The 24,784-nt window shown below is 49.0% G+C and overlaps 2 protein-coding genes across 7 annotated transcripts; both read right to left on the reverse strand.

Annotated features, from left to right (window-relative positions):
- Nucleotides 1-109: 109 nt before the first annotated feature.
- Nucleotides 110-15,269, reverse strand: Ccar2 (cell cycle and apoptosis regulator 2). 4 transcript variants are annotated; one of them, XM_087585782.1, is made up of 21 exons: nucleotides 15,183-15,269; nucleotides 14,221-14,314; nucleotides 13,932-14,023; nucleotides 13,400-13,491; nucleotides 13,081-13,195; nucleotides 12,783-12,912; nucleotides 12,505-12,601; nucleotides 7,729-7,848; nucleotides 5,538-5,760; nucleotides 5,349-5,462; nucleotides 4,892-5,055; nucleotides 4,324-4,495; nucleotides 3,871-4,098; nucleotides 3,538-3,774; nucleotides 2,813-2,957; nucleotides 2,387-2,466; nucleotides 1,903-2,049; nucleotides 1,680-1,791; nucleotides 1,412-1,600; nucleotides 1,095-1,300; nucleotides 110-876 (listed from the first exon to the last, which is right to left on the reverse strand). In XM_087585782.1, the coding sequence occupies exons 2-21, from the start codon at nucleotides 14,276-14,278 to the stop codon at nucleotides 832-834; spliced, it is 2,766 nt and encodes a 921-aa protein (XP_087441908.1). In that variant the 5' UTR covers nucleotides 14,279-14,314; nucleotides 15,183-15,269; the 3' UTR covers nucleotides 110-831. The 4 variants fall into 4 exon arrangements, with proteins under 4 accessions (XP_087441908.1, XP_087441909.1, XP_087441907.1 ...); XM_087585783.1 differs by having other exon boundaries at nucleotides 14,624-15,269; XM_087585781.1 differs by having other exon boundaries at nucleotides 2,387-2,469; nucleotides 14,624-15,269.
- A 658-nt stretch (nucleotides 15,270-15,927) lies between these two features.
- On the reverse strand, nucleotides 15,928-20,578 carry C15h8orf58 (similar to human chromosome 8 open reading frame 58). 3 transcript variants are annotated; one of them, NM_001134571.4, is made up of 7 exons: nucleotides 20,444-20,566; nucleotides 18,533-19,008; nucleotides 18,032-18,172; nucleotides 17,789-17,891; nucleotides 17,532-17,644; nucleotides 17,231-17,334; nucleotides 15,928-16,809 (listed from the first exon to the last, which is right to left on the reverse strand). In NM_001134571.4, exons 1-7 carry the CDS (start codon nucleotides 20,490-20,492, stop codon nucleotides 16,701-16,703), a joined length of 1,095 nt encoding a protein of 364 aa, NP_001128043.2. In that variant the 5' UTR covers nucleotides 20,493-20,566; the 3' UTR covers nucleotides 15,928-16,700. The 3 variants fall into 3 exon arrangements, with proteins under 3 accessions (NP_001128043.2, XP_087442306.1, XP_087442307.1); XM_087586180.1 differs by having other exon boundaries at nucleotides 15,929-16,809; nucleotides 17,231-17,337; nucleotides 20,444-20,578; XM_087586181.1 differs by having other exon boundaries at nucleotides 15,929-16,809; nucleotides 17,231-17,337; nucleotides 18,032-18,363; nucleotides 20,444-20,578.
- Between the last annotated feature and the right edge of the window lie 4,206 nt (nucleotides 20,579-24,784).

The raw sequence follows: 24,784 nt of genomic DNA on the forward strand, positions 1-24,784 counted from the left end.
CACAACCTGTGGCACTCACTGCCCGCCTACCTTCTAGAGAGAAGTGAGAATCGGCAAACGGGGAGGGCACAGGCAACTTGAAGAGGAGAGCTACATGGACAGACACTTGTTTTGTTTTTCACTTTGGTTTATTTAAAAAACAAAAAGCCAAAAAAAAAAAAAAAACAACAACTTTATATACAAAGTCAAACTGAAACCATGAATTGTGGAAAGAGGCAAGAATTGTGGGAAATGGGAAAGGGCTAGGCCAGGGCCAATACCACATCTGAACATAAGAGCTGGAGAGAGAAGTGCTGGTTCTTCTGGCAAGTTGGGGCAGCTGGGACACAGTGTTCTATTGGCGACCTTGACCCAACACCAAGTGCTTCCCAGAATGGGCTCTATCACCTAACAGAGCCTGCGGGACTCATGCCGCCCAGAGGACCAACATTCTTGGCTGCACCGACTCTACACCCATTCCTCCCATTTATTGGCATTAGACCTTGTTCTGGGCTGGAAAAGCCTTTTCCTCCCATCTTGCTCTAAAATGGACAAGGACAGGAGACAGCACAAGACTACAAGGGCCCTGGGAGAAATTCCAAGATTGAGGGCAAAATGACATTCTAGGGGTGCAAAAGATGTTGTATTTAGTTGTAGCTGGAACTGGGGTTCCTTACACATCCATCCACACAGCACGAACCCCATACTGAGAGTTTGATGTTCCCTACAGAGGCTGAGCACAGAACTCAAGCCACCCCTGCTATGGCTCCCAGGCCCTGCTCCAGCTGCTTTCTGGTACCCAAAGGTCTCTAATGTCATCAGGCTCCATCGCAGACCTCACTAGGCAGCCACTCAGTTGCTAGGCGTTGGCTCCTCTTTCTCTACCCAGCTGTCAGCCTGTGTGAGCACATGTAGCAACGATGAGGATAAGGCTTCTCCCATGTCCTGCCACTAGAGTAGGGAGCATTGGGAGCAGCTCAGTCTCCTAAGAGCCCAGTGGAGAGAGGACCAGTACAGCAAGGAAGGGCCAGCTGTCTCCACACACAGGCTAGCTCCACTCTACGGTTCTTGTGGCTTCACCAAAAGGAACCATGGCCATCCTTTAGCCATCCTACCTTTTCAACGATCCGCTGCATCTCAAGGTGCAGTGGGGTCAGGCGTCTGCGGAAGTCCTGCATCTGACGCTGGAGCTGGTTCTTCTGTCGTTCCACTGTCCGGGCTGTCTCCTCCGCCTCGGCCAGCCGAGCCCGCAGCTCCTGCATCTCTGCTGCCAGTGTCTTATTTGTCACTTCAGTGGCTGAAAATCGGTTATGGCTCTCCTCTGAAAGGTAGGTGAGAATATGGCAGGAAGGCTCAGTCAGCTGGTGCATTGGGACAAAAGTGTGAGGCCTAAAGAGTGCTGTCCCCTTAGTGGCTGTGACAGCACACTCACCAAGCTTCAATTCCAGTGTGTGAATCTTGTTCTCCAGGTACAGGCGGCCACTGTCTTGCTGCTCTGCACGCTGTAACAGGCTTCCCACATTGATGAGGCTACCATTGTGGGGCACCAGGCCTTTGTGCTCTGTGGGGGCAGCACCTGGCTTTGTGCTCTTTCCTGAAGGAGGCAGTAGATCCAGGTTTCCTAGAAAAGATATGCATGATCTTAGGAGAATGGCCCACCATGGCCCCACTCCCTGACAGCCACAAAGCACAAGACGTACCAAAGAGCACGTCTTCTGGAAGCCCGTCATCCAGCGCCTCAGCACGGCTATACTGAAGGCTCCGATACTGGCAGATGTTCTGTGCCACCACTCTACTAACCAGCTGTTTGGCCTACAGAAAACACAGGACACCTACTGGCCACACACCTGCGTCAGGGAGACCAGAAGCCTGCAAGAGCTCTGAAAAGGCCTCCAGAAGGACAGGTGAGACAGAAGAGACTACCTGCTCTGCACTGAGCCGGATCCCCAAGGTGAGGAGGATCCTCTCCAAGTCTCGCCTGTGCAAGTAGCCACACCAGTTGGCATCAAAAAACACAAAAGCCAGAAGGCAGTCCAAGGGGAGCACAGCTGAGGGATCCAGCTCCTTAGGCTACAAAGCAGAAAAACAGGCTTACAAACAGTTCTTTCAAAGTTAAAGGGCATAGTACACACACAGCCAGGCGCTGGGTTGACGGCAACAGGTAGACCTCATAAGTGGAAGCTTGGAGCTGGGGCTACAGGCTTCTGTGGGCACATTTCCAGAACATGATGTGTTCCCTAAGCGGATCTCTCTCTGATCTACCCTGACTGGGAAAATGGAGTATTCTCCATGAGTCAAGAACCACACAGTTGGTCTCCTGTCTAGGGAAGAAGTCACTGGTAGGCAACCCTCACCCAGGAAGGGCTAAGCTTCCCATCACCAGGTACAAAAGGAGACAAGGTCTTACCATGTCCTGAAGAGAAGAATATTCCATCTCGGACTGGTTGGAGGCAACAGAGCGAACCTCCGTTTCCTCTAGCTTTGCTCCTGCTACAGAAATCCCAAGCTCAGCATCTAGCAAGGATGATGCGCTACACCCATAAGGGCAGCGGTTCTCACCCTGGGCTGTGAAGCTGTTGGGGCTTGAACAGCTTTCACAGGGGTTGCATTTAGCTGTCCTGCACAGCAGATACTTGCATTTCAATTTATAACAGTGGCAAAACTACAATAATGAAGTAGCAACGAAAGTAATTTTATGGCTGGGGGGGGGGGGGGGGTGTCACCACAACATGAGGAACTATATTAAAGGCTGCAATATTAGGAAGGTTGAGAACCACTGCCTAAGAGGAAGTTACCACAGCCAGCCCCAGAGAGCCACTACCCCCAGACACACCAAACTCTTCCTCTCCATCATCCCTCAGAAGCAGCAGGTCTGGGTCCAAGGCCATTTCACAGAGGTCCTCAGCTGCCTCACCCCGGGCCTTCTCCTCCTCTTCTCCCCCTGCAGAGGGCTGTTTGGGCAGAAGCCCATCCTCCTTCTAGAGAAGCAGACCAAGGTGGTAAGGAGCAGGACTCTTGTAACACTAACAGTTGCTATCACTCAAGTATGAGCTGGGCACTCAAGTGCTGGTGGGCACTCTGACCCACTACATGCTCATGGGGATTTAACCATACCAGTATTCAGATCAGCAAGGGCACACACAGACCCCTGAGGTACTTCTCAGGAGTCAGTCATAGTTGTACACATAATTAAGCAATTACGTGTACATGACATATTTGGACAAGAAGCCGAGTTACATTTTAGAAATGGCTAAAAGCCAGTTTGTCCTAACAGGTAATCCTAATTCCTGAGCATTCTGACTGTCATTTCTATGCCGCCATGGCCTATCAGACACACTTCCCTCACCTTGGACACACCACTTCCTAGCTGTGTGGCTACACGCAGAGATTCCTATTCCTGGGTCTCAGTCCATCCCCCAAAACTGGGTAACATAAAGAAGCAATGCAAGCAGACATGCAGAGTGCCCAGAACAGTGCCTGACACACATGGGGGCTTGAATCCTACTAAGCATGAATGTGTGGGCCTCAGTCCAGCCCATGGCTGAGAGCAGTACTCACCAGTGGGCTGTCTGCCTCGGCAGCTGTGCCCTCATTCTGTACCTCATCCTTGGACACCTTCACTGCCTCCTCTTTGACAGCCTCCTCCTCTTTGACCACATCCTCCTTGGCTGCCTCCTCCTTCTCAGGTTCAGGAGGAGACACAACTTTTTCTGGAAGGCTCAGCAGCACCTTATAAATTCTATAGCCAAAGTCCCTCTGCAGCATCTCCACAAACAGCTCGGCCAGCACCACCACCTGTTAGGAGAGGCGCAGGGAGCATGGCATCAGGGAAGAGGACAAGTATGCCACACTGTTCCTTTATCTCACTCATGAGCTCTCTCCTGCACTTGCCTCAAAAGAGATCCTTTCTTTTGGCCTCCGATCCTCCACAATTCCGTAGAGAGACAGGTTGACACAGCCAGGACGTGCCATCACCGCAGGTTCTAGAGGAGGCGGAGGGGCCTCTGGGAGCTCAGTGTCCACATCTTGCTGTGTGGTGGCCTCTGCTGTCTCTGTGTCCTGTTTAGAAGTGTCTGCTTGCTCTGACACGTCAGGAGCCTGTTCAGTAGCCTCTGCCTCCTATGACAATAGCTCAGATGTGACCCTCTGGGCCTTGCAGTCGAGGCACATACTTTTGAGACAGGGGCTCATGTAGCAGAGGCTAACCTCAGATTCACTATGAAGGTGAAATCAACTTTGAACTCTGGACTATGGGTCTTCCTGCCTCCACCTCCCCAGTGTGGGAGTTACAGGCTTGTGCCACCATGCCCAGCTTCTCTGCATTTTTCTAAGGCCCAGCCTTACCCCTGATGCCTCCTGCGGTTGGGGAGCTGCTTCTGTGGCTTTCTGTTGGCACAGTGCCTCCCACTCCTCCAAAGTGGGCATGATGGTCCACACATCTGGCAGGTACACCACTACTGTGTGTAACTGCCGGGGCGGCCCCGGCTGCAAATACTGAAACTCAGCAAAACGCCACCTGGTCACAGCAAAAGGAAAAGAAAGCCCTTAACTGTGACATAGTCACAGGTACTGCACTCACAGACAAGTACTTCTATTTCCAGTCAGCACTCCATGCACACATGCTGCATGCCAGGCCATGAGCACAGACATAAAGCCACACGCCAAGGCCTCAGTGGTTAGGCAGCAGGGAGACGCAGTAAGCAGACAGCACATAGGAGCACCAAGGCATTGAGGAGTACTGGGTGTGGCTTGGGGGTCAGCTGCCATCAATGCTCACAGCCCTGGGCTCTTCAGTCATCTATGAGCAGTTAGGAGTAGGCAGGCATGAGCTGTGGCAGGAGAGAACCCAGAGGGCAGAAGCCAGGCTCCTGACACCCCACAGCGAGCTGGCCACATGGGGAAGGCCACTCACCATTTGGTACAGGTGCTCAAGTCAATGCCAGTCTGGGCTTGTGCACAGCGGATGGCTGTGCGCACCAGCACCTGCGGGTCTGCCTGGGGGTCGAGGCCATCCAGGGAAGGAGACCACTCACCCCCAACCAGCACTGCCTCTTCTTCTTTTCGGCCCAGCAAAAACTGCAGAGAGATTGGGAATAATGAAACATGGCCTGTGTCTCCCACAGTAAGGCAAGGCTGCTGCCCAGCAAGAGGTAGTTAAGACTACCACCTAGGGCTCTAGGGCCATTCACTCAAACCAGCCACCTGACTCCTCTTCAGAAGAAGCATCTCTATACTATCCTCCTGTATAAAGTGAGGGCCTTCAGCTCTGAAACACCGAATTTCTATGTTAATGCACAGGAGCCTAGCTGCTAAAAATGTGGCAGATTTGACCAGCCAGCATGTCTTGCCTCCTATAAGCCAGTTCTTACCTTTAGCTGCTTCAGAGGATGCTCTGGTGTCTCCCTTGGCTCAGCCATGTCATCCACAAACAGCATGCAGCAACGATAGAACTCCTCTAGGCCTGGGGAGGAGAGCAGCAGCACCTGTGTAGAGGAAAAGGTGCTCAGCCACATTCTGTCCTAGCAAGGTGATAAGTCACAAGAGCTTAGTCAACTGACCTTGGAACTGTAAGTGGGGTCACTGTCCTCAGGGCTGGGCTCAGCACCAGTGTCTGGAGCTGCCTCCTTCTCTGAAGAGACCTGGATCCGACTCGGGTGGTGGAGGGAAAAGGGCTGGCCCAGTGGGAAGGCTGACAGCCAGCTCAAGTGAACGGAAAGAAAATCTGAGGGGACCAACAGGCTGCGGTAACGTCGCTGCAGTTCTAGGAAGTCACAGGTGGGACTGTAGAAAGACAGTAAGGGAAACTACTGAGCAAACACCCAGCGTCAGAAGAGGGACTGGAAAGAAAGCTCAGAGCTTAGGAGCACTTGCTGCCCTTACAGAGGACACCCAGGTTTAGTTCACAGAGCCTACATGGCAGCTCACAACTATCTGCAACTTCAGTCCCAGAGGATCTGACACCCTCTTCTGACCTCTGTAAGCACCAAGCACACATGGGATACACTTACATACATCCAAGTAGGCAAAACATACACACAAACTATAAAATATATAAAGTTTTCTTTTAAACAAATCTGCAGGGCCAACAGAATGGCTTATAGTGGGTAAAGGTATTTGCTGTGCAAGCCTATTCATCCCCAAACTCCATGCAAAGGTAGAAGGAGAAAACCAACTTTAGAGTTGTTCTCTGATTCACATATGTGCACTGGCAGGTATGTGTGCCAACCCCTCCCACAACATACACTGACACACTGAATGAATGAATCTATGAACGAACAAACAGAACGGCAAAAGACCACAACAGGGTTTTATTCGGCTTGAGAAAAAAGACTCTAATAAGGGATCTCCCTAGGTGTAAGGATGGACCCCATATGACCACTTGACTTATAAATCCCCATAACAAAGAAAGCAAAATTGGGGAAGAAAGAAAAAGAAATCATAATATTCGGTCACAATGGTCAAGTCCCTTTTTTGTTAAGGGTTTATGTCAATTATGTATGTCTATGTATAGGTATGTGCACATGTGTGCAGGTTCCCAGAGGCATCAGATTCCTCTGGAGCTGGAGGTTCCAAGCAGTTGTTACCTGCTCCATGTGCATGCTGGAACTAAACTCATGTTCTCCAAAAGAGCAGTATGGACTCCTAGCCACTGAGCCATCTCTCAAGCCCCAGAAATGGTCATGGTCTTGATAAACAACTCACTAGTCAGTAACAAAAATCTCAGGTCCTAGGAAAAACTGAAACCTGCATGACAAGTCCTTCCCAAGAACATAAACACAGATGACATGAAAGCCTAGGAAAAGAATCCTAACGGCAGAATTCAATCCCTGGAACCCACATGCTGGAAGAAGAGAACCAACCCCTCAGAGTTTCCCCCTTGACTTCCTCACAGTAGCCCCCAAACGTGAATACACACTCATGAAAATTAATAAATGTAAAACATTCTTTACAGACTGTCAGACTCACTGCTAATTAGAAATGAAAACCAGAATAGCACTTTTCACCAGCAAATCTACAATGAAAAGGTACATGAAGGCCGGGTGTACTGGTGCACAGTTTTAATCCCAGCCTGGTCTACACTGTGAATCCCAGATCATCCAGGGCTACACAGAGAAACCCTGTCTAGAAAAACAAAAACAGAAACAGAAAAGGTATATGAAAACAGTGTTGGCAAAGGTACAGCAGACAAAGACTGTGCCCTGCACCATGGTGGCTATGTAAGTGGACACAGCATCTGAAAGAAAACTGGTAATAGCTATCAAAATTAGAAACCAGGCCAGGTATGGTGGCACCTGCCTTCGCCTTTAATCCCAGCACTCAAAAAGAAAACTTGCTGGCATGGTAGCTCCCATCTGCAGAAACAAGCAGCTCCTAGACAACTGAGTCTGCCTGGCAACTCCCAAGCCAGTCCCTGTCTCCAAAGTACAAAGCTAGTCAACACCTGAGGAATGATATCTGAATGGTATCATCTGGCCTCCTTCCACACATGCACCCAAAGACACATGTGAACCAACACACATGAACAAATGAACATGCATACATACAGAACAAGATTCACTAATATGCTTAACACAGAACCTACTCGAAGACACACCAAGCCATGTGCAGCAGGTTCCCACAGATTGGTCAATTAGCTGTAGAAAAGGCCACCTGACTACACACATTCCCATGTGTCCAAACAGACCTTATCTCATTAACCCTAAAAACCATTGTTGTGCAAGTCTGAAGCCCTCCCCAGCCTTCACTCACCTGTCCACAGCATAGGGAGTGAGATGCACCCGGTAAGGAGGCAGGTCATGCCTAGGTTTCTTAGCACCCCAAGGCTCTCCACCAGCCCGCTGTTTGCGTTTCTTCGAGTCATAGTCGTCACTGGAGGTTGACCCATCAGCAGAAATAAGAAACCATATTGTTACACATGTATTCAGTATGTCAAGAACTAGAAAATACCTGAGTCCTCAACATTAAGAAATGAATACAGGGGCTGGAGAGATGGTGCAGGGGTTAGGAGCACTGGCTGCTCTTTCAGAGGTTCTGAGTTCAGTTCATAGCAACCACATGGTAGCTCATAACCACCTATAATGGGATCTCATGCCATCTTCTGGCACGTAGGTGTATATACAGATAGAACACTCATACATAAAGAAATCTTGAAAGAAAGAAAAAAAGAAATGAATACAGGTGGCCTGTAGCTCAGTGGTGGAACACTTGCTTAAACTATGGGAGGCCCTGGATTCAAGTCCAGCACCACACACATACAAAAAGAAGCCATGCTAGCAAATATGTGACAGATTATTAAACATTAAAATAGGTAAGTAAACTCTAATAATTTAATAATATAAATGCAAGGTACAGCATATATACAAAAGGCTATTATAAGAAAAAAAGAACAGCTTTAAAATACTGAGAGATGAGCCAGCAAGATGGCTTAGCAAATAAAGGCACTTGAGGAAGAGCTTAGTGATCTGAGTTTGATCCCGTACCCCATGGTGGGAGGAAAGGCCTAATCTCTGCATTCATCTGATCTCCACACACACATGCTCAACAATAAATAAATATAAATCTTTTAAATTTAAATATCATGGCTAGAGACAGGCTCCAGAACCTTTCTTTACCTGTTGAGTGTCCTGCAGGCTTAGTGTTTTAGATTTTTATTATGGTTTATGCATGTGCATAAGCATGCCACGATACACATGTGGAAATTGGTTTTCTCCTTCAGTTTTCTGGGTCTCAGAGATCAAATCAGGTCATCAGGTTTAGTGGCAGGTGCATTTCCCTGATGAACCATCTCTCCAGCCCATGTTTTAGAATTTTTGAGATAGTCTTCTACTCTGTAGCCCAGGCTGGTCTCAAATTTACCATGTAGCCCAAGCTAGCCTTGAACTAATGGCCATCAATCCTCTAGCCTCTGCTCCCAAGTGTGGGGATGAAAGATATACACCACCAATCCTGACCCAAAATAATTTTTATTTTATTTTGGTTTTTCAACACAGGGTCTCTGTGTATCCTCGGCTGTCCTAAACCTACTTTGCAGACCAGGCTAACTTCAAACTCACATAGCTCCACCTGTTTCTGCCTCCTAAGTGCGGGAATCAAAAGCATGTGCCACCATGCACAACTCAATTTTTTTAAAGAATAAAAACAAATATTTTTAACTTGAAAAAGGAGGAGAAAACAAAGCAATACCTTTTGCTCCATTAATTCTACCCTTGAAAAACTATTCCAAGAAATTGGGGAGGGTGGGGGGAGCAGATTAAAGCAAAAATACCAAGCCATATAATCAAGTTCATGCATCCTCACTGACAACTGAATTTAACTATAATAATGATTTAATCACGAAGGCAGTCACCAAGATGAAGCTTCAAGAAAGTCCTAGTTCTCAGTAGTATAGCCACTGGTAAGCTGAACTTGCTCCAGTAAATAACACCCACCCTTGGTCATGTAAGCAACCCCTAAATAACAAACTAAGTAGTGTAGTGAGCCAAAAAAGGACATAGAGTTAGTATCGGGAGAGGGAGCAATTTTTCTGTGGTGGTGTGTTCTCCAGTAGGTTGCCCATGCTCCAGTGGATAGCCCCACACCTGGAGCATTCAGGTAGCATTACTGGAACTCAGTAGGTTAAAAAAAAACAGAACGTGAAGATAAGCAGATACTGTTAGGGAGGTTGGAGGAGCGGAAGACTGGAGTAGTATGACTGAGAGACTTGTATGCATCATGAAACTGTCAGGGAAAATTTAGAATATTCTTTTTGTAAAAAAGAGGTAGAGGGGAGGAACGTTCAGGGCAAGAGGACAGTAGGCTAATGGAGATGTAATCAAAGTGTGCTTCTCAAAGCGTACTTAGATATCTGACAGGTGTGAGAGAACAAACCTTTAAAGATCATGCTACAGTGTGGGACTTTGAATATCACAGACCATGTACTAGCTAGAAAGAAACTAGCAAGGTCAAAGAAAGGTACAACACGACTGTTTTCCATGCAAAAAACACTTGCCAAACTCTTACTTCCCTGTCAACAATAGAACACTCAGAAGGCTAGAATTTTACCTTCCAATGCTGCCCTTCTATTCTTTTTGTTTTGAGACAAGGTCTTAAGTAGCTTGGGCTGGCCTTCCGTTCCTAATCACCTGTGACCCACCTCCAGCAGGAAACATGTTAGTGGTGGAGCAGCAGAGACCAGGCCTGCTGCTCACAAGACCTCAGCTGCTCACAAGAGCAGTCCAATGGCAGTGTCATCCTGCATCCCAAAGCTGGGAGTTTAACATAAAGCTGGTCTAATGGGCAAACCACCCCTGTGGTCAAATCCTTTATAAATTGGCAGATTTCCCTGATGCCACTCTTCCTACTCAGTCTATTCTCTAAAAACCGTAACCCTGAAGCACCTTGGCCAAAGTAATACACTGCAGGTGGTACTCCAGAGCCAGGCAATCAAATTCGACTAGCAGCTACGTGTGGAAACTCAACTGAAAACACCAGGCCCACAGTCAATGGTTTCCAACCAGTGGTATCTTAAACCTTCAAGATACTTGCTATGGGTCTGTCCTGGAGGCTTTCATAAGCTCACAGACTAGGAGCAAGCCATGTATGAGTTTAGGAATGGAGAAGTGGAGACCATGTAGAGAACAATGCCAGGCAATCTGCATGGGATCCACAGCAGCCTTTCCCAGAGATCAAATGCTAGCTTCTGCACAGGCACTGGCTACATCACCTCCCCTGAACTCTCCTCAGGTTATGCCATGCTTACTCCAAGTGTTTCCCACTGAAGTACTTCTCAGTTCTTATCAGCACATGGAAGAGAGGGTGGTTCCCTTTCTGTAGTTATTTCAAAGAAATCACAGCACAAGGGAACTTTCTACAGTCTTACAAAAGCAGGGTGCTATGAGATCAAAAATGTATAGTCAAGATTCTGACATTTCAATCTAAATCAGTTTCAAGATTTCTATCAACAAAACCAAAACAAGACAAATTCAAGCAACAAGGAGATAAAGGAGGAATAGAACTAAGAAAGAAGGCAGGTGGGGTTGGGGATTTAGCTCAGTGGTAGAGCGCTTGCCTAACAAGCGCAAGGCCCTAGGTTCGGTCCTCAGCTCCGAAAAAAACAAAAAAACAAGAAAGAAGACAGGTAATACTGCTTGTGTAAATCAGGTAACAGCTTGAAGATTCGTTTTCTTTTTCCACTTCCTTTGCATATATTGAATTTTCTATTATAAGAAGCCAAACAAAAACTCTCAAGGACAGTAAAGCACAAAGGCGATGAGAATTGAGACACAATGAGCATGCTCCTGGAAATTCCCCAAATTTGCAATGATAAAGAACCACAGGACGTCTCAAGTGCCTGAATAGACCATTCTTGCTCCACATTAAGGCCAAGAAAAGTGTTGGCACAGGACAAATCCTGAACTACTGAATATATTGTAGCCTCTGTGTTGTAACACTGTTACACAAAGTGTACAAAAGAAGTCATCTTAATTAGGAACTAAAACATTTTGCAACAATCCCTTCTTTTTTTTTTTTTTTTTTCAGAGCTGGGGACCGAACCCAGGACCTTGCGCTTCCTAGGCAAGCGCTCTACCACTGAGCTAAATCCCCAACACCAACAATCCCTTCTTTAATGTTACTATTTTCTTGTAATAATTCTTGGTATCTGTGTGTTAAATACTACAAACAAAGACGAAAGTATATACTTTTTAACTATCTGGGGTTGAGGAGCTGGCTCAGTGAGTGAAGATGCTTGCTACCAAAGGATCCCAGCATCCATGTCAAAGCTAACACAGTCTATGATCCCAGCCCTGGAAGGGGCAGACAGGAGGATCTCTTGACCGCGCTGACCAGTTAACATAGCTAAAACGGCAAGCTCCAGTGAGACTCTTATCTCTAACAAAAGCAAACAAAAACCAGCAGAGTACATCAGAAGACACATAGAATTGACCTCCTGGCTCACATACACTTGCATACACCTTGATACAAATTCATAGAACACACACATACACATGCGCATGCAAAATATCTCAAACCAGAAAGGTAGCAAAATGACTGCATAACCAAGCTAGGGGTGATGCCGCACACCTGTAAACCCAGCACATGTGAAGAAGAGGGAAGAGGATCAGGAGTTTAAGGTCATCCTTAGCTACATTCTGAGTTCAAGGCCAGCCTAAGCTACATAAGACTTGATTAAAAATAAAGTATTTTAGCTGGGCAAATGTGGGCGAATACACTTTTAATCCCAGCACTAGGCAGGAAAGAGGATCTCCATGAGGTCAGGCTGAACTACACAGTGAGACCCTGTCTCAAAAGAGCAAAACAACAAAAACTGTCAATGTGACATTTTGAAATATAAACTGTATTAGACCTCAGCTTTGCTGAGGTAGTGTATAAAGTTGCTGTATTTGTTAAGTATGTTTCAATGTGTCTGCCTTTCAGAGAAAAGGGACTAGACTCTGTGTGTCCACAGAAAGGGATGTTAGTATCAACAGGTGTCAAAGGTGGAACATGGTCCCTAGAAGGAAGTGTAATGCCTGTTCATCCTCTTACCTTCGGCCCTGGTCCAGCCTTCCATGAGGACCCCGAGCAGGAAATCTGTTCAGGTGGCTCAGGTGAAGTGTATGGGATGTCTGGAAGAGACTCAGAGCTGAAGAAAGGAAATGGCCAGTGACTCAAAAGCCCTAAAACCCTGTCCAGCTTCCTACTCCTCTTCCTGTGTAGAGAAGTACACCCTTCTGTTCTGAGAGCATCTATATGAAAGGAACAAGTCCTTTCCTCCAGACTAACCCACAAAGTCACACCCCAACTTGCATGCCACCAGTACTCACGCTTCTGAGGGAAAAGTGGGGGAATTCGGTGAGGCTGAAAGATCAACTGGGGCTGAGCTCCGAGGATCCCTTGCTTCTGGCCCAGAGCTGCCACATGTAGAAGGGGAGGTGCTGGAGACTTCAGTAAGGGCTAAAGAAAATAGCCAGTAAGTTCAGGGGATCCCCAGGTTGATAGCATGAAGAGACATCTATCCCACCCCACCCCCCAACAAAAGGAAGGATTGTGCTCAAAAGTCAGGCCACAGGACTTCCTCCTCTCCTTCCCATTGCAGTGGGCATGCTAAGGAAAGAAAAATACCTGGTTGGAGAGCGTCTGCACCTTGACAGCATTCCAGGGCACTGCCTGGCCTGGGTTATACGCAGCCTTCACCAGCACCTTCTCACCCAGCTGGGGTAGTCGGCCCTTCACCACACTGCCAGCACACAAATGGGGAGGCCCCATCAGGAGGCACCCTGTACAAGTTATCCTGACCGCCCCCAGGGAGACCTTCTCCATCAAAATCTCTCATCCCTTGCAGTAAAATAGCAAAGCAATGGCTTTAAAGAGGGGGCCCACCAGCATGGAGACAGAACTGAATTCAACAATCATTCTCAGCAGAGACTAGCCTTAAGCCTACCTTAGCTGAAAAAAGACTTCTTCATCTACCACCCCAAAGTAGTCATGCAAGCTGGTAACAATGCCAGTGAAGACTCGCTGCTTCTCCCCACTCTGCAAGAGAAGAATAGGTCAAAAGCAACAGGAAGCCACCTGAACAGAACCATGCTATGCCACTAGAGCCTCATCTCTAGCCACAGGGACCTGGCTCATAGTATTAAAAGAAAATTCACCTTGAAAGAAACATAGTGGACACAACCTGTCTATAAAGAGGAGAGAAGCTAATTCATGACTTTCCTCCTTCTAGGATATTCAGTCCTTTAATCCCAAAAGGCACCAAAAGATCTCTCTGGAGCCAGATATTAAAGATTCCCCAACCTAAGAGGTATTTGAGATCCCCAACACTGGACAAAAGGACAAAACCAAACCAAACAAACAAGCAAAAAGCCAGGGATGTTGACCATTGTAACGAGAAACAACACACAACAGACATCCAAACATACTACAGTAACCCCAAAGGGGAACGAACTCACTAGAAAGGGCACCCAACATACCTGAAGGTGCCTGGCATTTTGGGACAAGTCTGTGGCCACAGGAGGAGTAAGCAGACCAGGAGGAGGACCCAAAAGAGATGTTGAAGCTGCGCCTATGGGGACAGAGAAGCAACCTCCAGCAACTGCACCTACTACCCTCAGTGCTAGAAGATAGCCAGAGGATCCTGTAATCCCAGAGGTCTAGGTGGCTCCAACCAGCTAATCAGATATTCAGGGAAACACCCGAGCCATATTTTTGGAAACTGAGTCTAGAGCATATTCTGAGTGTAACCAGTAAGCAGGTAAGCACCTGAGAAGTTCCGTCCCCCTGGAAGTGGGTTGATCCTCTGGCGCTTAAACTGGGACATTTGGAATGCTGTCCTTTCAAGGTCTTGGGTGGAAACCTTCAATCAAAAGAGAAAGAAGTTAACAGCTAGAATGGGAAACTTCCATCTATTACGGGGCTAGGGGGAGAGATGAAAAATCTTAATGAAGTAAAGCTTTACGGTGAAGAGGTGGGTCCTAAAATGGAGGAATGGAGAGGATGTAGAAGAGGAAATGAAATAGGTAATTATGTTACTCCAGTTTGTTCTCACAATAACCTAGCGGTGGGTGCTAATGACATGCTGGTTTACAGACAAGGAAACTGGAGCTTTGAGATCAGGAGACTTGCCCAAGGCCACAAAACCAGATAGTGACAGAGCGGGACTCACACCCAGGTCTCCCAACAACTTAGCACTCCTTTCACTATGCCACTGGCACCCTTAGAGAGGCTGGCGGAGTGAGGACTGGAAGAGCTCCGGTGGCAGTCATTCATTCAAAAACATCCGCCAAAACACTCCACACAGGGCCGGGGCAAAAAATGGAGGTGCGAGTAGCGGGAAGGTGATGCAGGCCTCTCCCCGGAAGACCGCCAGGCGTCTTTTCAGACCCGCTGGTGGGAAGGGAGCTGTCCAGCCGGCCCTCGCCAAGCGGCCTGCACGCCGCTCCCTCCTCCTAGGTCCCGACCCTAGACTCCGGCCTCCGCAGCCGCCTGCGCAGAGCCTTCCGGGCCGGGCCACCGAGAGGCCACCGTGGGAGGACCACGGCGCGAGGTTTCTCCTCCTCCCGCCCGCCCCCAGGGCCGAGGCCGTTGCCAGGGAGACGGAGCTTGCAGTCCTGAGGGGGCTCGGCTCTTTCCGCGACTGGCGCATCTTCGCTGTTCGGACCCCGCGGCCTCGCCACCCGAGAGAGACTGAGAGGCAGAGGCAGAGCGAGAGGCCCCCAACCCACCTGCGGGCCAGGGCCACGACACCAGGGGGACAAAGACACCCGGAACCACCGCAGCTGCTGCTGCCACCACCACCGGAAACGCCTCTCCGGAAGAGCGACCACTGGTCGGAAGCTGCCACTCTCCCGGATATGGTACCTCCCTCTTCTCCATCGACCTCTCCCTTCCCCCACACCAGCCTGCCATCCCGCTCCAACTGTGGAACGGAAGTGCGCCTTCCCAGATCCGATAATGCCTTCGGAAGCTGAGCTCGGTGGTGTCCTCTCTCAAGTGTCCCATCAGAAAAGTAGTCTCGAACCATTAGTTCCTGGTCTCAAAATGACTGGAACTGGACCCCTCCCTAAAACACATGGAAGAGACTACCATTTATACACCCTGCTGTGTTCTACTAACCCCCCAAGACTACAGCAGCAAAAGAAGCAGCGCCTCCATTGGCTGGAGGAGGAGCATACCTACTCAGGGGCCATTTGCAGGGGATATTCTTACTAAAGTCAATGATCCTCCCCACCCCACCCCCGTCCCTATTCTTGCCTTTCTATTGACTGCATCACCAGCAAGGGGTAAGCATATCAGAAATATGTGCCCAAACTCCCAAATATGAAATGTACAAGATCTCAATAAAATGGCTTATCCAAAATCTTGCCAGAAACATGGCTGTTTTCACACCTTTTAACAGTAGCCTCTCATCTCTCCATTCCTGTTTTTCTCCAGCAGCACACCCTTTCTTGTTCACTAAACAGTCACAGCACACATTGAGAAGGTTTAATGTTACTTTATCTCCTAACAAGCTTATGAGGTAGGTAAGGCAGGCATCATCCCAAGTAGGAAGCTGTGGCTCAGAAATTAAGAGACTTTGCTATGGTCTAAACTCCAGGATACAACACAGCATCTTAGAGTTGACCTTGCAAATTATATGTTGTTCCTCACAATGGTCATGATCTCTGCCCCCCCCCCCAATTCCTCATTCAGTCTTCAAGGGCTGTGCTCCAGAGCCATGACTTATGACAAAGGTACCCAAGGCAGTGTTGTTCTTGGTCCTAGGGCTGCTGTCTCCGGTATGAGGAAGAAATCCACATCAGTAACTGTTCATTGTGGAATGAAGATCAGTGCCATCCTTCCAGTGACACCCAAAACACCAACCCTTTGGACAAATTATTCCATCAGATGATTGGATTCAGGCAGTCAAAAGTCCAACAAAGATAGCATAGACATACATCTGCAACATGCAGACACATTCCCATACTAACATACTCTGTGAGTACCTGATAAATAAGTCAGTTCACTTTGCTTAAGCCCAGAGCTTTATGACAAAGAGGAAGAGCCCGGGAAGAGTGCTGAAACTGCACTTGAGTGCCTCTTGGGAAACCAGGGCTCTTTGCCTCGATGCTTAGAGAAGGACTTGGCCTTCACCGTGAAGAGGAGAAAGCACCAATCGCTTCTCCTGGCAGTGCAGAGAAGCAGCAGTAAGCCAAAATGTGAGGGACTTCTTGGCAAATCCTCTCCACTCAGGTGCCAAGAGGTCATACAGAAAGATTTTTTGCTCGTGGCTTCTTAACGACCAATGTTGGAATAAAGATCTTCCGTTGGGAATGGCCTGGAGTCCTTTCAGAGAGATTCCTGAACTCCATCCTATAGAAAAGCAAAGGAAAGTCAGACTGGAAGAAAAAAAAAACAGGAAGGCATTGTTTACTTTCTGAGGAGAAGCTGCCAACTGTGACAGACTTCACCCACAATAAAATACTTTGTGTGTCCACCTCACCGGCCCCTAAATTTCAGTGTTAAAGAGTGAGGCCTTGACCGGTGAGGATGAACACACTGCCCACAATCTGGTTGTGGCTTCGGGAAAGCCACTGTCCCCAATCTTACATAGTCTTCCCTCTCTGCACCAACAAATGGGGCATCTTAACTACTCCTGTTACTTGGAGCATCTTCTCCTATACTTTGTCTCACCGATTCCATAGGGACTAAGATGACAACTGTCAAGACAGGACAATATCAACATCCTGACCCATCACTCCCTCCCTTAACCTGAATCAGGCACAAGACTCACCTGGGTCCAGAACTATCAGGGGGAACAGGAGGCTCAGGAAGTCGAGGGCTCCTCCAACGGATCCGATTGAGCAGAACCTTGACCTTATCCCAGTGGGAGAGATCCTGCTGAACAGAGAATAAGAGCTCGTCATAAAAAGCATCTATATACATCCCTAATAAAGCTGCTTAACTGCAAATCACCTGCTCCAAACTGGAATCCTGTCATTTTCCTAAAACTTGGATTTGGGGGACACTTACACATCCCCATGTTCCCTACCCTGTACCATTCTATCACCTGATTAACATAGATCCATCACTACCTTGTGTTCCTGGGAGGGTGGAAGGATGTGGGTTGGTTCCAGCAAGGCCTCTGGCAGACTGGAGGGGCTGTCAACAAGCACACCCACCTGTGGGAGTGAAGCTGCCTCTGCACCTTCAGGAAGAGAACTTTATTATCTGGGGCCAGAAACAAGCAGGTAGCCACCCCACTAAGCTACAGTTCAGGAGCTCTGCTGATGGGACCCCGGGCAGGCACATAGGCAGGCAGAATGCAGAGGAAGACACAGTTGCCCCTTACCTGGATCCTTTGTCTGGCTCAGCTCCTCTCTGTGCCCCTGGACCCTATTGTCAGGGATATGTGATGATGAAAGAACTGGAGCCAATTCTTCCTCCTCAGGATCCTGAGACAGGCGAGATAGAACAAGCAGAGACTCACTCAAAAGCTGAGCCTGTTCAGAAGGCATTCATGCTCCAGGGTCCCACCCCCTCCCCTACTTCCCTCACTAGGTGACCTGGCCACCTGCACCTGTCCATCACTCACCCTAGAGGGTCTCTGGGTCTGCAGCTGCAGGTACAGCTGCTGCAGCCTGGCCATCTGCTCCAGCACAAGGCACAGGTGTTCCAGGTAACGCAAGCCCTGTCCGGGGAGGCAGGTAGAGGCTCCAGACTCCATACTACCCACCTGTGGGACACATTAAGGTAGGAAGACCTTCAGGGTCAGCCAAACTCCCATTCTGGATAGTTAGGCTGTGCTGAGCCAACAAAATAGGACCTAGCAGACAAGCCAAGAAAGACACACTTGGCTGGCTTCCCCAGTGGCCAGCTGAGCATGGCAGCCATACCTGTCTTCTGCCTCTGTGGGGGTGGCTACTGCTGTGTGCAGAGGTGAGACAAAAAGCAATGACACAACCATCAATTAGGGGCAAGGAACGCCCCGCCCCGAGAGAGCTCCAGGGAAAATGGGGGAAAGGGTCCCCATAAGCCACACCTCAGGGCTTTCGCCACCCCACTCCACTCCACTTTAGCCAAGATGAATACTTACCTCCTTTGCTTCTTCCAGACTAGCCTCTAGCTCAGTATCTGCCTCAGTGGACTCCTGTTCTCCTACAAAGATGGACACTCCACCTACAGGCTTGTTCTGTAGCTGCAGGGAGCCATGCCGCCCAGACAAGCTGGGAAACTCTCGAGACCTCTCCAGCACCTGTTCCAGCTTTCGTCTGGCCAGCAGCCGGTCTAGTGGGGCAGGAGGCAGCTCAGGGCTCCCCATGGGCTCAAGGTTTAGAGAATCTTGAGAAAGTCCTGATAAGGTAGCCAAGGAGCTGTCCCCAACCACCATCTCCATGCCTGAGTCCTGGGAAGCCAATTTCAGAAGTGGCATCTGTCTCTCCAGACCTCTCAGCTCACTCCGTCCCTCCCTGAAGTCCAATGAACACCCGTGAGTTTTGTCTGGTATCCGTCTGTAGGTGCAAGTGACTCCTGGCACCACACAGCCTTGTGCCAGGTCCTCAAAGGCCCCATCTGTAAGGAGAATCTGTATCAACCTGGGTAGGATGCCCTCGACGCTCCCAGCATTCCCTTGAGGAGGTATGTCCTGTACCAGAGGTGAACAAGGACACAGGACATCCACATCACCACTGATATACAGTTCTACCCCTGCTTGGAAGATAAGTCTAGATGGTGTTCTTATAACAATTGTTGACCGCCAACAGAAACCTACACTTTGAGCCTGTGGTAGGCAAGGTCCTTGCAAGTCGTGACAATCAGTGATGCAGATAGCTTAACAGACCCTTAACTAAGGTTCAGCTGAAACAATCAAGTCTAAGAGCCTCAGACTTCTTGGATATGGGAAAGAGAAAGAACAAGGTGAAGGCCGGAGCTACACAGTGCTCTCTGGAGTCCCTGGTACACCAGGAAACAGGATGAGGTATCTGCTGGAATTTATGAGGACACTAGAAAAATGACAACAGCTGGGGCTGGGATATGACAATGTGAGAGCTTTCAGAGCATGCACAAGGCACCAGGTCCCATCCTCACTGCAAAACAAAAAGCAGCAGCAGACACAAAAATAATAGCAATTATAATCATTTAGGGTAATTTTGTCTTTTTAAGCAAGGAAGGAGGATCATGTGACAAATGGGGGAAATTTTTGGAGTTGGATCAATGGTTCAGTATTTTAAAATACTGACTGCTTTTCCAGAAGATGGGTAATGGGTTCCCAACACCTACATGGATGTTCTTAAGTCCATTTCCAAGGGATCTGAGCCCCTCTTTTGACTTCCCTGGCCAGTCCACACCGGTAAAACAAACAAAAGACCAAATTTTAAATACAACAACAAAAATCTTTAAATATAAATTAAGTAAAACAAGGAAACTGATTTTTGGTTTAGTTTGTTTCTGAAATAGTGTTTTACTCTGTATCCTAAACTGCGCTGGAACTCCCAATATTCCTCCTGCCTCAGCCTCCCAAGTGCTGGGATTATAGGCACGAATCCCCACGCCCCCTTGTCTAGCATTCATTTATTACCACGTTTGTGCCAGGGGTTATTATGGTCTGGGTGGTCTACAGGAATCAGGCAGAAGCTTGGGCTGCTTTGGTGGGAAGAGGATGCCAGCCGGTCCCCTCTGGATCAGAAAGTGTACCAGGAAGCCTATGCCCGCCAACCATCCCCGAGAATGAGTTTGTGGCCACCAAAGGACTGCTGGCTGGGGCAAGGATATCGGAATCACCCAACCTCACATAGAAGCTTCCACAACTGGGATTAGGGGGAAGGAGACCACAGACCAATAGGATAAGGGTGGTGGGTGATTGACCGCAAATCCCGGAGGATCTGCACTGTGTATGGCGTCCCAAGCCTATTCACTCTACTCCTTCAAAGCAAGGAAACGAGGGGGTGCGGCCGGTGGACGTCGCTCGAGCGGGTCTGGAGAATGGGTAGGAGGCAACGCGACTCACCCCGGCCGCCAAGTTGCTCCACCGCAAAGACGCGGCGACGGCTCAGCATGGCGTGTTTCAGACGCGGAAACCACTGCAACAGCACCGGAGTGATCCCGGGCGTCCTCCAAGTCCCTAGTTGCGCTCAAGCAGCTCAACCCGCCGGTCCCTGCCCAGCTGGGCGTGGTCCCGAGACACTCCCCGCGGGGGGCGGGCCGGGGCGGGGCGCGGCACGCAGGTGGAGGGCGCTGACCCAAGCAACGTCAGTCTGGAAACTGCGTTCCCTAGGCATCTTATCCCCCTAGACCTAGCAGCAGAAGTACCCCAATTCAGTCTCTCAATTCAGTGCTCTTGGAGGAGAGTGTACCCACTCAAGGACTATAGCGGGCTGGCTGAGCGGGGTACACACACACACACACACACACACACACACACACACACACACACAGCTCGCGTTGCTCATGTTCCTGCTGCTGCAGCTTGGAACCTGACTAATGCTGCAGAGCTGCACTCACAACAGCCCGGAAGGAAATGGAACCCCACAGTGCTGGCGGAGGGAAGAAGGCAGATTAAGAGTGTATCCGGCCTCACAGCTGTATGACTTGAGGGCAGGACCCTCAGAAAGGGGAAAGGGTTCTGTGCCCTCGGAAAACCTACCGAGTACTCACTGCAAGGCACTTGTGTCCAGAGCTACTTATGAACCCCTTACCCAGCCCAAACCTCTTGTCTTATCTGGGTCTGCAGTGTGTGAGCAAGAGGTGAACCACAGCCTGGAGGCTAAGCAGAAGTTTAAATGTTTCCCTGACCCCAGCGGCCACCACCCTTGGCCTGGTCCCACTCCACCTCAACCCCATTATAAAAGGAGCCCAGGCAGCAGCTGATGGTCAACTACCAGATGGTACTGGGGCTTCTAGGGAAACATCCCCTTTCTCAGAAGCCAATAAGGACTGGAAAATCTCAGCTGGCCTCAAACACCCTAGAGGCAGATAAGGGTGACTGGAAGTCAGTGGAAGTCTTCCGCCACTCTCCTTGCTTCTTCCTAGATTCCATCCCCAAAAGCTCTCCACTGGTTTCTCTGTCAGAGAGCCACCAACAATCAAATATTAGTACTATAAAGTTGGGAAACTGAGCTCCCTCCTTCCCCCTCCCCCGGCTCAGATGCAAGATGAGAGCTGGAGTTGCGGTCCTCTGTCATCTTCAGAACCTTGATGTTTAGGTCAAGCCCTTTTCCTGCAGCGTGAGTTCCCAGGGTTGCTGGCTGCCTCACCCCACCCCCATCCCTGTCCTTTAAACACGAGGGAAACAGGATGCTGGGCCTGGCTGTACTGCCTTCTCCAAGTCCAAGAAGATCAAGGGAAGCAAGCTTCCCAGCCAAGCCAGGCGGCTCCCGCCCCCAAGGTGAAACTGTGGGGAAGTAAAACAGGATGATCCTTTGCCTGATTTTGCCCTGAATTTGGAAAATGTGGGGCCCAGATTCCAAGCAGCAGTATCCGTGGTGACTAGGGCAGGAATGCATCTAGAAACAGGAAGCCAGGCCTGCAGGAATGCAGTGTCTCAGCACAAAGAACCCACACACACTTCACTAAGTACACTCCCCAACACACTCCCCACCACAGGTAGGGCCCCGCCCCTTTGTGCATGGCTGGGCCAGGTCTGATCTGTTACAGCCTTCATGAGAACTGGACCTGATGTGGTGGGCTAGACTTCCCTCTACATCTAATGTCCTGACTGAAGCTCACTCAGAACCCAGCCAGTTCCTCATTACCCAAAGCCTTGAATGTCCCTGCAGTACCTGCCATTGCCTACATCTCTTTTCTTGGCTACCTCCACCTGGAAAATCATGTCCCCTTGGAGTGAACTGCAAGAAGCATCACAGCTCTACTGTTTGTGGCTGCTTCAAGCAGTCCATGCACAGCCATGGTCCTTCTACCTCCAGTGGGGAAGCCCCAAATTCAGGAAGCTGGCTTCCTGAAAGCACCAAGCTTGACTCATGGGACAAGTGATGTGAGACCAAGAACTAAAACAACAGGCTCTGGTTTGGTTCCTTTCCTGATCCTTCCCCTCACTAACTAGATGTCCTCCCTGTCCACAGTCCCTTCGTTGGTAGAATGAGGGTGCCAGCAAGACTTGCCTTTGAGCTGTGAGGATGCAGATGGACTGTTTCAAGCATCCCTACTATGTGCAGAATGATGCGCTAGAGCAGGGGTTCTCAACCTGTGGGTCTCTACCACCTTGGGGCTGCATATCAGATATCCTGCAAATATTTATGTTATAATTCCTAACAGTAGAAAAAATTCAGCTATAGAGGTACAATGAACATAAGTTTATGGTTGAGGGTCATCACAGCATAAGAGACTGTATTAAAGGGTCACTGCATTAGGAACCACTGCCCTAGAATCTCAGCCACCATTATCTGACTGTGTGGCTTAGAAAGGCACTCTCCCAGCTGTTTGAAGGGAAGTTCATTAGATTCTTGGACCACTTAACGAATCTGTCATTTTTTAACTTACTCTCCAAAACAGAAAGAACTAGAACACAGTGGTGCCAAAGGAATGTGTGGGTCAGAGAGAATGGGAACTCACCACTAGCTGGATTCCGGTGAAGATGAGGAAACCAGAGCCTGACCAGTCCCCCTTCCCCACTTCCAGCACATTTTGATCCATATGGATTTGTTGCAGGTGGGGATATAACCATATCAACAATCCAACTTACCCTTTCCAACCTGCCACTGCTTGAAGTGACTTTCTAAGCGTCCCCCAAGACTCAAGGTGAAGTTCCTATCACATTTGGCATTCACTCTCTCTTGACCTCAGTGCAGGTTTCCCAGCAGTCACTGCTCTAAGCTAAGCATTCTCTTCGGCAGCCACCCAGCTCTCAACACAGCATCAGTCCTAGTTCAGATGACCACAGCTTTGAATACACTCCTTGCGTGTTCCAAGACAGCCTTAACAGCTACTGTGTTTTATGATGCCGGCCCCACGGCTGCTACTTCCACATTATCTACAGGAAAGTGTGTGGGGGTGGAGGGGGTGTTTAATCGTTCTGCCTGTCCACTGTGCAGAAGCCCAAATGCTGATGAATTCTTCCCGTGAGCAGTTTCCCTGCAGTGAGATCACTGAACACTAGAGGGCGCCAAAGAGACTACCAGTTTTCTAACAGTCAGCTCAGCCTGACAGACTCCCCACCCAGCCACCTACCAGTCAGCCTTGATCTTTTCTATAAAAACACAAACTCATCTTCAGGCAGGCATCCAGGCAAAAGGTGAGCTGATTATATCAAGGTATAAATTATGTTCACAGGTGTCTAAGAAGGCAACACAGTCTCTGCCAAGATTACTTTCCCAAAGAGCCAGGTAGCAAAGACTGCCATCAAGATCCCACCAGCCAAAGCCAGCTTTGATCCAGATGAAAATAAGATTCACATGCATCCCCTCCAACCCCGCTCCCCGGGGCTGAATAGAGGCATGGCTGCAACACACACTGCCACCTGAAGAGGTTCTGAACTATCTGAGATTGAACTAAGGGTGGCTGATAAATGAGACCAAAACTTAAGGGTTTGCAAAAGACCACTGTTCTCTACCTCCTCTCTGTTCAAATGCACCCCACACAGGGCAGGAGGCTGATCACCAGACACACACCTGTTGTATTTCCCTCAAATCAATGAAATCAAGCATGAGCAGACCAGCCAGGCTGAGACCCAGCTCTTGGTGGGTGGCACCTTGGAGTGAGTACTCTGTTGGACTGTCTCAGCCCATCCTGAGCAAGGCCACCCTGCAGCTCTGGTCCAAGGTTATCGTGGGTTGATGGATCATTGTTCCCACAAGTAGCCTGAGGGATGAACTTCCTCCACCCACACATCACTGGATCCCCCTTGTCTGCCCGCCCATCTGTGCACACTGGTAACCAGTGAGGCTGGTAGCATCCAACTGAGTCAAGTCGCAGTCCGGCTCTGCCCACAGCTGAGTTTATGGTGTGTTTGGCTGTCTTGCCAGGAAGCTCTTCCTGGTCCTGCGTTTCTGTGTCTCTCCTAGCTTCAGAGAAGAAACCCACTCCCTCCAAATATAAGCAACCATTTTTTAAAGGAGCACCTTTACAAAAGAGTTAAGGAAGCATAGACCCCCAACATAAGGAAGTAAGTGACTGTGGTGAGCACATGCCCACAGCTCCAGCATACAGAAGGCTAAGAGGGAAAATTTTAAGTTTGAGGTAGCTAGCATACTGTCTCAAAGGTATGAAAAAGAAGAAACAGGCCTCTGCAATGGGGTGCATAGCAGGCGGGCCTTAAGCGGGGAGGAAAAAGAAAGTCCCTATAAATAAAAACTTTCTTCCCAGGAACAGGGAAAGAGAGAAGAAAGGACACTAC

The sequence above is a fragment of the Rattus norvegicus genome, chromosome 15 (genome assembly GCF_021556685.1).
Source record: "Rattus norvegicus strain SHRSP/BbbUtx chromosome 15, alternate assembly SHRSP_T2T, whole genome shotgun sequence".
In the NCBI taxonomy this organism is placed as follows: Eukaryota; Metazoa; Chordata; class Mammalia; order Rodentia; family Muridae; genus Rattus; species Rattus norvegicus.

Coding starts and splice junctions, on each gene's coding strand:
- Ccar2 (XM_087585781.1), bottom strand. CDS start 14,278: ATGTCCCAGTTTAAGCGCCAGAGGATCAACCCACTTCCAGGGGGACGG. Junction 13,196..13,399: donor GAAGTCTTTTTTCAGCTAAG/GTAGGCTTAAGG, acceptor GTGTGCTGGCAG/TGTGGTGAAGGGCCGACTAC. Junction 1,301..1,411: donor CACACTGGAATTGAAGCTTG/GTGAGTGTGCTG, acceptor CCTACCTTTCAG/AGGAGAGCCATAACCGATTT.
- C15h8orf58 (XM_087586180.1), bottom strand. CDS start 20,492: ATGCTGAGCCGTCGCCGCGTCTTTGCGGTGGAGCAACTTGGCGGCCGG. Junction 17,338..17,531: donor CACCCTCCCAGGAACACAAG/GTAGTGATGGAT, acceptor TTCTCTGTTCAG/CAGGATCTCTCCCACTGGGA. Junction 16,810..17,230: donor CCTGATAGTTCTGGACCCAG/GTGAGTCTTGTG, acceptor GCTTTTCTATAG/GATGGAGTTCAGGAATCTCT.